The sequence below is a fragment of the Moschus berezovskii genome, chromosome 20, assembly GCF_049115385.1.
Source record: "Moschus berezovskii isolate FMDL1 chromosome 20, NW_MosBer_1.0, whole genome shotgun sequence".
Lineage (NCBI taxonomy): Eukaryota > Metazoa > Chordata > Mammalia > Artiodactyla > Moschidae > Moschus > Moschus berezovskii.
The window spans coordinates 36,163,232-36,175,284 of record NC_142479.1 but is presented as its reverse complement, the minus strand read 5'-3'; the positions used below and the strand labels follow the sequence as shown (position 1 = coordinate 36,175,284).

Below are 12,053 nucleotides of genomic sequence, written 5' to 3'. Positions count from 1 at the left end.
ATGACAGGAAGGAATCAAACTATTGTCTCAGATTTCCTGCTGCTGGGACTGCCCATCGAGTCAGAGCATCAAAACCTGTTCTATGTCCTGTTCCTGGCAATGTACGTTACCACTGTCCTGGGGAACCTTCTCATCATCATCCTCATTTGCCTGGACCCCCACCTCCACACACCCATGTATTTCTTTCTCAGTAACCTGTCTTTCTCTGACCTCTGCTTCTCCTCTGTCACGATGCCCAAATTGCTACAGGACATGCAGAGCCATGTCCCGTCCATCTCTTATGCTGACTGCCTGACACAAATATACTTCTTTCTGTTCTTTGGAGACCTGGACGACTTCCTCCTTGTAGCCATGGCCTATGACCGCTACGTGGCCATCTGCTTCCCGCTGCACTACACCGCCATCATGAGCCCCAGGCTCTGTATCTTCCTGGTGGTGCTGTCCTGGGTGCTGACCACATTCCACGCCATGTTGCACACCCTGCTCATGGCCAGGCTGCACTTTTGTGAAGATAATGTGATCGCCCACTTTTTCTGTGACATGTCTGCTCTGCTGAAGCTGTCCTGCTCTGACACTCGAGTTAATGAGCTGGTGATATTTATCACGGTGGGGCTCATTCTTGTGATCCCCTTTCTCCTCATCATCACGTCCTACGGGCGAATCGTATCTTCCATCCTCAAGGTCCCTTCTGCGAGGGGCATCCGCAAGGCCTTCTCCACCTGCGGCTCCCACCTCACTGTGGTGTCTCTGTTCTATGGGACAGTTATTGGTCTCTACTTATGCCCATCAGCTAATAATTCTATTGTTAAGGAGACTGTGATGGCTATGATGTACACTGTGGTGACCCCCATGCTGAACCCCTTCATCTACAGCCTGAGGAACAGAGACATGAAGGGAGCCCTGGGAAGAGTTTTTTACAAAAAGAAAACTCCCTTTTCTCTGTGATGGTAGAGTTGAGATTTCTACACAATTTTATTCAGTAGGTATATTGACATTAAAATTGGGATATTAACCCAGACTTGTTTTTTCCCCAATGGCCTTTTGGTTAAATTACATAGTGAGAAATTGCCAAAAGTAAAAGCTAAAGTGGAGATATGTAGCTGTGAAGGAGGTAACAGACAGAACAGGCTCTATCTTGAAAGCAGGACTCTGTCTTGGGCTGGACTGTGGACTTTGAGCTTTTTGCCCAGTGTCTCTGGAAATGACACACCAACTGGAAAATCAGACCCCTGGAAGGAAGAGCCCCAGGGCTCCTACCTAGACCCTCCAAGGACTACCTAATTATCTGTGTAACTGAATAGAATCATGCATTCTATTATGCTTATTGGGATATGACCACAGACCTATTGATAATTGTCCATTGTTAACTACCTAGACTTAAGGAATATGGATCCTTAAGGTTAATTTTGATTTTATCTTTCTTTTCCTTTGTTCAGACTAGTTTCAGCGAATTTGGGGAGGTGGGTTTGAGCTTGTACAATTAGGGTATATAAGGTTTTCACAAAAACTGGTTGGGGTCCTTGGTTAAGAGGAGACTCTGCCTTTGGCCACCAGTGTAATAAACTGTACTCCACTATTTGCATTGTCCTTCTGAGTTTGTTTCCCAGAACGCGTGGCATCAACAGCTGCACTCAAAAAGGGGATGTCAGTGACCTGCAGGCAAGGGCTTTCTCTTCGTTTTTCCCAAGTAATTCTAAGAAGCATCATTTAAAAAGTTTTACTTGATCTTTGTCTTAAGTTACTAAACAACTAATTTATGATAGGGCCCACATGGGGTCTCATCGATAAGATGGCTCCTTATGTCACCCTTGCAAACAAAGACCAAAATCACAGTGATCTGCAAGACTGACCAAATTGCCCTAATGGCATCCTGTTATCTCACTGGTGCCTATCTTCTCAAAGCTGCAAGACCACCAGATTCCAGACCTCTGGCTACACGACCATCCTTTCAGAGAATTTTTCGTTGGTGGGGTATAAGAAGGACTCAGTCAGAAAGGGAGGACGCTGGTTCTCCTTAAGAGCCAGTCACCCTCTTCTTTTCCGTCTAAAATTTCCTTTTCTTGCCTGACTTCCCAACTCACTCTCTTTTTATCTGCATTTGCTTTACAATTTATTGTGGTTTTTTTTTTTAAACCCAAACCCTGCTTTAAATAATACCCTGTCCTCTCAGGTCAAAACTCAAAATTCTCACTCCTCTGCTAAAATAAGCTTTTCATTATTGAATACAGCTTCTTCCTTACATCTTCTTCTGCAAAGGTTCACATTATTCTCTCTCTTAACCTTTTCTCCTCTCATTTATTTTCTTGACTCCATTGTCTTTTTGACCTGATCTGAACCTCAAGTGAACTTTCTACTTTCTTTGCTACAATAGTTCAGTTTGTCTTTACCTGAGAACTAACTCACAGCTGGTGTCCTAAAAGTTACTCCCTCAGGGATGGGGAAGGCAGCCAGAGTCTAGTCACCAGCCTCACTCTTCAAGGGTGTCTCTCTCTACTTACTCATTTGGAATTGATCAACACACCTTATGGGCTTCCCCAATGGCTCAGCAGGTTCACTTACCATAACGTCCTCTAGCTTCAGCCATGGTCTCACAAATGGTAGAATTACTTTCTTGTTTTAAGTGCTGAATAATAGTCCATTGTATGTGTATATGCATTTAAAAAGTCCATTCATCTGTTCATGGACCTTTGGGTTGATTCCAAATCTTGGCTATTGTGAATAATGCTGCAAGAAATATGGGGATGCAGATATCACTTTGAGGTCCTGAATTCACTTCCTTTGGATATATAGCTAATAGTATATAATGGTTCCAATTTCTCCATATCTTCTCCAACATGCTATCTTTTTTCAAAAATAGCATCCATCTCAATACATCTGTGGTTTTATCTAAATATAGTTCAGTCTGCATTTCCTTGGTGATTAGTGATGTTGAGCACCTTTTCATATATGTAGCAGCCATTTGCATGTCTTTGGAGAAATATCTCTTCAAGTCCTTTGTCCATTTTTTAGTAGGATTATTTGTTTTTTAAACATTTATTTGGCTGTGCCAGGTCTTAGTTGGGGGTCCTTTCAGACGTGAAATGTGAAGTCAGTGGCTGCTTATGGGGTCTTGACCAGGTACCCAACACAGACCCCCACTGCATTGGGAGCATGAAGCCTTAGCCCCTGGACTACCAGGGAAGTCCAGAATTATTTGTATTTTGATTTTGAGTTATAGAACAGTCTTATAAATTTTGTACATTTACTCCTTGTAAAGATGATGTTTTGCACACATTTTCTCCTTTCCCACACGATGCCTTTGTACTCTATTGATTGTTTTACTTCCTGTGCAGAAGCTTTAGTTTGAGGTAAAATCAGGATGAATAAACCCAGGGATTATTTCCACTTAATCACATTATATGATCTTTTAAATTTGCAGTTGAATTCAGCTTGCTAATATTTTGTTGACAATTTTGCATCTATATTTATCAGGGATGTTAGCATTCAGTTTTCTTTCTTGTAGTGTCCTTCTCTGGTCTTGAAATCAGGGTAATGTTAGCCTCGTGGAAGGAGTTTTGAAGTGCTTCTGCCTCTTCAGTTTTTCAGAAAGATAGGTGTTCATTCTTCTTTATTAAGTTTTGGCGGAATTCACCAGTGAAACCATCTAGTTTTTCTTGTGCTGCTGCTGCTAAGTCACTTCAGTTGTGTCTGACTCTGTGTGACCCCGTAGACAGCAGCCCACCAGGCTCCCCCGTCCCTGGGATTCTCCAGGCAAGAACACTGGAGTGGGTTGCCATTTCCTTCTCCAATTGTGTCTTTCAAGAAATTAGTCCTATTCACTGAGGTTATCAAATTTGTGGGCATAGAGTTATTCATAGCATTCTGTTATTATCCTTTTAATGTCCAGGGGATCTGTAATGATGTTTCTCTCAATTAGTAAATTGTGTCCTCTCTTTTTTTTTCTTAGTTAGCTTGCCTAGGGGCTTACCATTTTTATTGATCTCTTTAATAACATCAGTTTTTATTTAATCTATTTTCTCTTGATTTCTTATTTTCAATTTCATTGACTTCTAAGTTCATTATTTATTTTTTCTGCATATGTTGAACTTAGCTTGCCCTTCTTAACTAACACCCAAAAAAGATGTCCTTTCATTATAGGGGACTGGAATGCAAAAGTAGGAAGTCAAGAAACACCTGGAGTAACAGGCAAATTTGGCCTTGGAGCACGGAATGAAGCAGGGCAAAGGCTAATAGAGTTTTGCCAAGAGAACGCACTGATCATAGCAAACACCCTCTTCCAACAACACAAGAGAAGACTCTGCACACGGACATCACCAGATGGTCAACACCGAAATCAGATTGATTATATTCTTTGCAGCCAAAGATGGAGAAGCTCTATACAGTTAGCAAAAACAAGACCAGGAGCTGACTGTGGCTCAGATGATGAACTCCTTATTGCCAAATTCAGACTTAGATTGAAGAAAGTAGGGAAAACCACCAGACCATTCAGATATGACCTAAATCAAATCCCTTATGATTATACGTTGGAAGTGAGAAATAGATTTAAGGGATTAGATCTGATATGTAGAGTGCCTGATGAACTCTGGACGGAGGTTCGTGACATTGTACAGGAGACAGGGACCAAGAACATCCCCATGGAAAAGAAATGCAAAAAAGCAAAATGGCTGTCTGAGGAGGCCTTACAAATAGCTGTGAAAAGAGAAATGAAAAGCAAAGGAGAAAAGGAAAGATATAAGCATCTGAATGCAGAGTTCCAAAGAATAGCAAGGAGAGATAAGAAAGCCTTCCACAGCGATCAATGCAAAGAAATAGAGGAAAACAACAGAATAGGAAAAACACGAGATCTCTTCAAGAAAATTAGAGATTCCAAGGGAACATTTCATGCAAAGATGGGCTCGATAAAGGACAGAAATGGTATGGACCTAACAGAAGCAGAAGATATTAAGAAGAGGTGGCAAGAATACACAGAAGAACTGTACAAAAAAGATCTTCACGACCAAGATAATCACGATGGCGTGATCACTCACCTAGAACCAGACATCTTGGAATGTGAAGTCAAATGGGCCTTAGAAAGCATCACTAAGAACAAAGCTAGTGAAGGTGATGGAACTCCAGTTGAGCTATTTCAAATCCTGAAAGATGATGCTGTGAAAGTGCTGCACTCAATATGCCAGCAAATTTGGAAAACTCAGCAGTGGCCACAGGACTGGAAAAGGTCAGTCTTCATTCCAATCCCAAAGAAAGGCAATGCCAAAGAATGCTCAAACTACCGCACAACTGCACTCATTTCACACACTAGTAAAGTCATGCTCAAAATTCTCCAAGCCAGGCTTCAGCAATATGTGAACCATAAACTTCCAGATGATCAAGCAGGTTTTAGAAAAGGCAGAAGCACCAGAGATCAAATTGCCAACATCCGCTGGATCATGGAGAAAGCAAGAGAGTTCCAGAAAAACATCTATTTCTGCTTCATTGGCTATGCCAAAACCTTTGACTGTATGGATCAAGGTAAATTGTGGAAAATTCTGAAAGAGATGGGAATACCGGACCACCTGACCTCCCTCTTGAGAAACCTGTATGCAGGTCAGGAAGCAACAGTCAGAACTGGACATGGAACAACAGACTGGTTCCAAATAGGAAAAGGAGTACGTCAAGGCTGTATATTGTCACCCTGCTTATTTAACTTATATGCAGAGTACATCATGAGGAACGCTGGGCTGGAAGAAGCACAAGCTGGAACAAAGATTGCTGGGAGAAATATCAATAACCTCATATACGCAGATGACACCACCCTTATGGCAGAAAGTGAAGAGGAACTCAAAAGCCTCTTGATGAAAGTGAAAGAGGAGAGTGAAAAGGTTGGCTGTAACTGAACTGAACTGTTGGTCCATGTCTAGTTCTAACTGTTCTAATGTCCAGAACAGTATAACTGTTCTAATGTCCAGAACCAGTCCATTGTTTCATCTCCAGTTCTAATATTTCTGTTAAAATTTCCTTTTCTTATTTATTTATAGGAGTTCTTTATTCTGAATATAATAATTTAAAGACTGCTTTAGATTACCATGTATGTTATATGTGTTGTAAATATATTGTTGCTTTTTCACTCTTAATGGTATTTTTTGATGACAGAATTAAAAGAATTAAATGCAGTTCTTTTTAAAGCAATATATCCCTTTATATTGCTAATGTCATAGTATTTTTAATTACTTTGTAATAAATTTTTTCTTTCTCCCAGTCCTGATGATATTCTGTGTTATATATTCGCTTTATTGTTCTACTGTGAAATTCTTATTTTAGATTCACAGTGTGTCTACAAATTATTTTTCTGTTTGGTATGAAGTAGTTATATCCCAAATATTTGGAAAGTAAGCAATCCATTTCTAAATAACCTATAGTTCAAACAGGAAATCATAAGGACAATTAGAAAATTCTGAATTAAGATGAAAGGACTGTATATCAAAATTAGTAGGATGCAGCTAAAGCAGTGTTGAAGGAAAATTTATAAAACTTCTCAGCAGATTGGGAACAGAAGAAAATGTCCTCAACTTGATGGAAGAGCAACTTCTGAAAAAACTATAGCTGACATCATAGTTAAGGTAAAACACTGAGTCCTTTTCTCCTTAAGATCAGGAACAAAGTAAAAATGTTGACTCTCACTACTCTTACTCAGTATTTTACTGGGAGTCCTAAGAAGCGAGAAAGGGCAAGAAAAAGGAGGAAAAAGTATGCAGATTGAAAAGTAAGAAAAGACACCATCTGTCTTTGTAGACAACATGATTATGTGTGTAGAAAATCCCAAAGAATGTAATAAAAATTTCCAGTAACTAATTTAACTTATTAAACTAAATGAGTTTAATAATATCATAGGTGGAAGGTCAATATATTTAAAAATTATATTTTTGCATATTAATATATGGGGCTTCCCTGGTGACTCAGTGGTAAAGTATCCTCCTACCAATGTAGGATATGCAGTTCCCTGCTGCTGCTACTGCTGCTGCTGCTGCTGCTGCTGCTGCTAAGTCACTTCAGTCGTGTCCGACTCTGTGTGATCCCATAGACGGAAGCCCACCAGGCTCCCCCGTCCCTGGGGTTCTCCAGGCAAGAACACTGGAGTGGGTTGCCATTTCCTTCTCCAATGTGTGAAAGTGGAAAGTGAAAAGTGAAAGTGAAGTCGCTCAGTCGTGTCCGACCCTTAGCGACCCCACGGACTGCAGCCTACCAGGCTCCTCCATCCATGGGATTTTCCAGGCAAGAGTACTGGAGTGGCTTGCCATTGCCTTCTCCGATGCAGTTCCCTGGGTACATATAAAATAATATTAACATATTTACATTTACATTAACTAGCAATGAACATGTATAAAGTTTAAAAAAAAACCTTTAAAGTACCCTTTATGATAGGAGCCAACTATTAAATACTTGTGCTCAGTCACTCAGTCATGTCTGACTCTTTGTGATCCCATGAAGCCTGCCAGGCTCCTCTATCCATGGAATTTTCCAGGCAAGAATACTGGAGTGGGTTGCCATTTCCTCCTCCAGTGGTTAGATACTTAGGTATGAATCTTACACAACATATACAAGACCTATGTGGAAAATCACAAAACACTGATTGAATAATAAAGGTCTAAAGAAGTGAATAGACAGAATGTGTTCACGAACTGGAAGGCTTAATATTCTTAAGAAATTGACTGTTTCAAAACTCAGCCAAGTTTAGACACAATTCAAATCAACACAGCAACAGGATCTTGGGGGTACAAATTGACAATCTTGTTGTAAAATGTATATATAAAGACAAAGTAATTAAAAAGCAAATTTGACTTTGGAAACAGAACAAATAGAAGGAATCATGTTGTCTGATTTCTAAACTTACTATTAAGATTCAGGAAAGAGTGGTATTAGTGAAAATGTAGAAATATGGATCAGTATAGAGAATGTAGAATAGCATATAGAGTCCAAAAAGAAATCTACTCATGTATCATCGATTGATTTTTTAAACTGAGGTACAGTCGTTGTACAATATTATTCAAGTTTCAGGTGTACAATATACTGATTTGCAATTTTCAATCGTCCATTGATTTCTGACAAAGATGTATAGACAATTCAGTAAAAATAGTATTTTCAACCAGTGGTGCTGAAAAAGTTGAATTTCCATATGAAAAATAAAATGCCTCGATCCATAACTCACGTTCTCAACAACAAATCACTCCAGACAGATCATCCATCTAAATATCTTGTATGAGTACTGAGGAAATTCCCATGACAGTGTTTCATGAAGTCAGAGAAGCCCCAGAGCAGGGAGTTCGGAGGAGAAGGTAAGGAGCCATCAGGTTGCATCTACTAAGTTATCTGAAACTGGTACAGAGTTGGTTGCTGTAACTGTGGCTGGAATAGGGGATGAGGCTGAGAGAAGCAAAAATATGCACAAGAAGTGTCTCATGTGGGTCTCTAGGGAAAAGTCCTTCTACCAGGGGATGCAACAGTGGTTTCTCAGTGAATTGGAAATTCAGCCAACCACCTGGACATTTAAAAAAATGATTATTGGACTTGCTTCTTTTTTAAAAATTGAGGTACAATTAACATAATATTGTATTAGTTTCTAGTATATAACAACTGTGGTTGTTACATGAACTGACAGGGTTGCCATTCTGTCTGAGGTGGCACTATTAATTACCAAGGGAAAACTAGGCTGCTCTACACAATTGGAGCAGACAGGCCCATGTTTGAAATTCTAGAAAATTCTTTGAGAACCACTTTGTATTTTCATGTACCATAATAAATGTTAATGAAACTATAACAACTCAATGAAGCAAGATCAATGAAGAGGCAGTTACCCTGGGAATGAGGGTTTGCATTATACCAGCACGTAAAGGGCCCCCTAAGGCTTCAGTGGTGGCTCAGTGGTAAAGAAACTGCCTGCCAATGCAGGAGACATGGGTTCGACCCCTGGGTCAGGAAGATTCCCTGGAGAAGGAATTGGCTACCCACTCCAGTATTCTTGTCTGGGAAATCCCATGGACAGTCAGGCCTGGTGGGCTACAGTCCATGGGGTTGCAAAGAGTCAGATACAACTCAGTAACTAAACAACAACAACTAAGGACTCTGTACAGCTGAGATGATGGCCGAGGAGAAAATGGAATCAGTAGTGAAAAAAGGATTTATAAATGTTTTAAGGACTTGCAGTCAGTTTTGGGGTAAGGAAGTGCTAGAGGCCCAGAGATAATCAGACACATATGGAGATTACCAGAGACAATGGTGGGCAGGGTGCTATTAAGTTTTTCCTAGGGAGGTGAGGAGCTAGACATAACTCAGTGAAATGAAAACCTAGGTTTCTTTTCTATTTCGAAGAGAAGAATTGAACATATTCTGGGAGAGTTTAACCTATCTGCATATGTTTGGCTCATAGAAGCCTAATCTTTCTTAACTCTCCTCTGTGGTGTGTTTATAGGGAAGTGGATGGTAGTGAGAGATTTACTATCCTGAAAATCTTTCCAAAAATACGCGTCACATTGCTCAAAGACCACCAAACACGTCTTTTTGCCATGGAATAAGCCACCTAAATTCCGAAGCTATTTTAGGATATTCACAGTCTAGTTCCTGCCTATTTTAATGGTTTCTCCAATCATTCTTCTTCATCTCCGAAATGTAAGCTCCAACCCCACACACTACTGTCTGTTCCCATTAAGCATCCATATGTGAGCTTCTCACCATCTCTACATTCCCCCAAGTATAGACTGGTGTGCCCAGTGAGTGTAATCAGCATCTGCTCTTGGACCCTGAGAACTTTTGTCCCAAAGTGTGAAAGTCGCTCAGTTGTGTCTGACTGTTTGCGACCCCATGGACTATACAGTCCATGGAATTCTCCAGGCCAGAATACTGGAGTGGGTTGCCTTTCCCTTCTCCAGGGGATCTTCCCAACCCAGGGAACAAACCCAGGTCTCCCACATTGAAGGCAGATTCTACCAGCTGAGCCACAAGGGAAGCCCTTTGTCCTAAAGAGGTCCTGGGTAATTACTTTGTCTTTAATGAGTTCCTCCAGGATCCAGACTCCTCTGGGATCCAGGGCCCCTTAGGCCCAAGGATAAAGAATGGGAGATGTGAGAAGGGAGGTTTCAGACACAGGTCATGACTACAGAGGCTGATATCTCACATGCCTTAGTGAATAGAGGGGAGCAGGATCTCAGGTCAGTGTCCTGGAGTCACCCTCACACACTGGGTAAGTTGGGCAGAGGGTGAATGAACTAATCCCTTAGGGTTTTTCCAACTTGAGGGTCTTGATTTCCCAAGTTGTGTGATGTTCTGCAGGAGAGGTTTTCAGGTATGACAACCCTCCTCTTTTCCACCTCTCTCCTTCCCCAAACTATCCCACATCCTAGAAATATTCTTATTAATATTTGCCAGTTAGAGGGCTTCCCAGGTGGTGCTAGTGGTAAAGATCCCACTGCCAATGCAGGAGATGTATGAGATCTGAGTTGAATCCCTGGGTCAGGAAGATCCCTTGGAGGAAGGCATGGCAAACCACTCTAGTATTCCTGCCTGGAGAGTCCCATGGACAGAGGAGCCTGGTGAGCTACAGTCCATCGGGTCACAAGGAGTCAGACATGTCTGAAGTGACTTAGCACACACGCACCAGTTAGAATCTAGTTTTTCATTAATGATAACATTTATAAATATTACTTACTGTGTAAAGTACTTTCACAAGATTGCACAATTTCAACATAATAATAGCTCTGGAGGTCAGCATTGATACAAAAGTTCTGAGCATCTTATTTCCTAAAAATTTATTTTTATTTACTTTTTTGGGCCATATCGCAAGGCATGTGGGATCCCAGTTCCCTGATCAGAGACTGAATCCATGCCCCCTGAAGTGGAAGCATGGAGTCTTAACCACTGGACAGCCAGAGATATCCCCTTGTTTTATTTTAGAATCACCTGGGAGCTTTAAAAAAACTGCACAGGCTTGCTCTCAGAAGTTGTGATTAAATTTTTCTGAGCCTGCCCAGTAACCTTATTTATTAAAGCTTCATGTATTCTTATTACTTATTGTGTAGTCCGTGGACTACAGCTTGGGCATTATCTGCTAACTAAAAATGTAGAAATGGGCAACAGCATCAGATCAGGGCTTCCCAGGTTGTGTGGTGTTGCAGAGGAGAGTTTTTCAAGTATGGTGTGCTTAGTCACTAAGTTGTGTCCAGCTCTTTGCAACCCCATGGACTGCAGCCTGCCAGCCTTCTCTGTCCACAGGAATTCTCCAGGCAGGAATACCAGAGTGGCTTACCATGCCCTCCTCCAGGGGATCGTCTCAATCCAGGGACTGGACCCAGGTTTCCCGCATTGCAGGTGGATTCTTTACCATCTGAACCACCAGGGAAGCCCTTCAAGTATGGTAACACTCCTCTTTTCCCCCTCTCTGCTCCCCGCCCCCAACCAAACTTTGAGAATTTGAGAACTTTTTTATTAATGTTTACCCATTCGATCTATTTTCATGAATGATAACATTCTTATGTTTTACCATATCATTGATTCCCACAATATTGTGTAATTTCAGCATACTAACAGCTCTTGCGGAGAAGGCAATGGCAAGCCACTCCAGTACTATTGCCTAGAAAATACCATGGATGGAGGAGCCTGGTAGGCTGTAGTCCGTGGGGTCGCTAAGGGTCGGACCCGACTGAGCGACTTCACTTTCACTTTTCACTTTCACACATTGGAGAAGGAAATGGCAACCCACTCCAGTGTTCTTGCCTGGAGAATCCCAGAGACGGGGGAGCCTGGTGGGCTTCCGTCTACGGGGTCACACTGAGTCGGACATGACTGAAGTGACTTAGCAGCAGCAGCAGCAGCAACAGCTCTTGAGGTAGGCATTGATGCCATACTTCTGAACCCTTGCTTTATTTTAGAATCACCTTGGAGCTTTAACAATTTTGTATGTGCTTCCTCTCAAAGACTGTGGTTACATTTTTCTGAAGCATCCAGTCATCTTAATTTTTAAAGCATCATTTATTCTTGCTACTTACTATGTAGTCCATGGACTGTGAAATGGGCATTACCTGGGTGCT

The 12,053-nt window shown here is 41.3% G+C and overlaps 1 protein-coding gene across 1 annotated transcript; it reads left to right on the top strand.

Annotated features, from left to right (window-relative positions):
• On the top strand, positions 1-945 carry LOC129536984 (olfactory receptor 1-like). Its single transcript, XM_055396227.2, has one exon. It carries the CDS (start codon positions 1-3, stop codon positions 943-945), a length of 945 nt encoding a protein of 314 aa, XP_055252202.2.
• The last annotated feature ends 11,108 nt before the right edge of the window (positions 946-12,053 follow it).

Coding starts and splice junctions, on each gene's coding strand:
- LOC129536984 (XM_055396227.2), top strand. CDS start 1: ATGACAGGAAGGAATCAAACTATTGTCTCAGATTTCCTGCTGCTGGGA.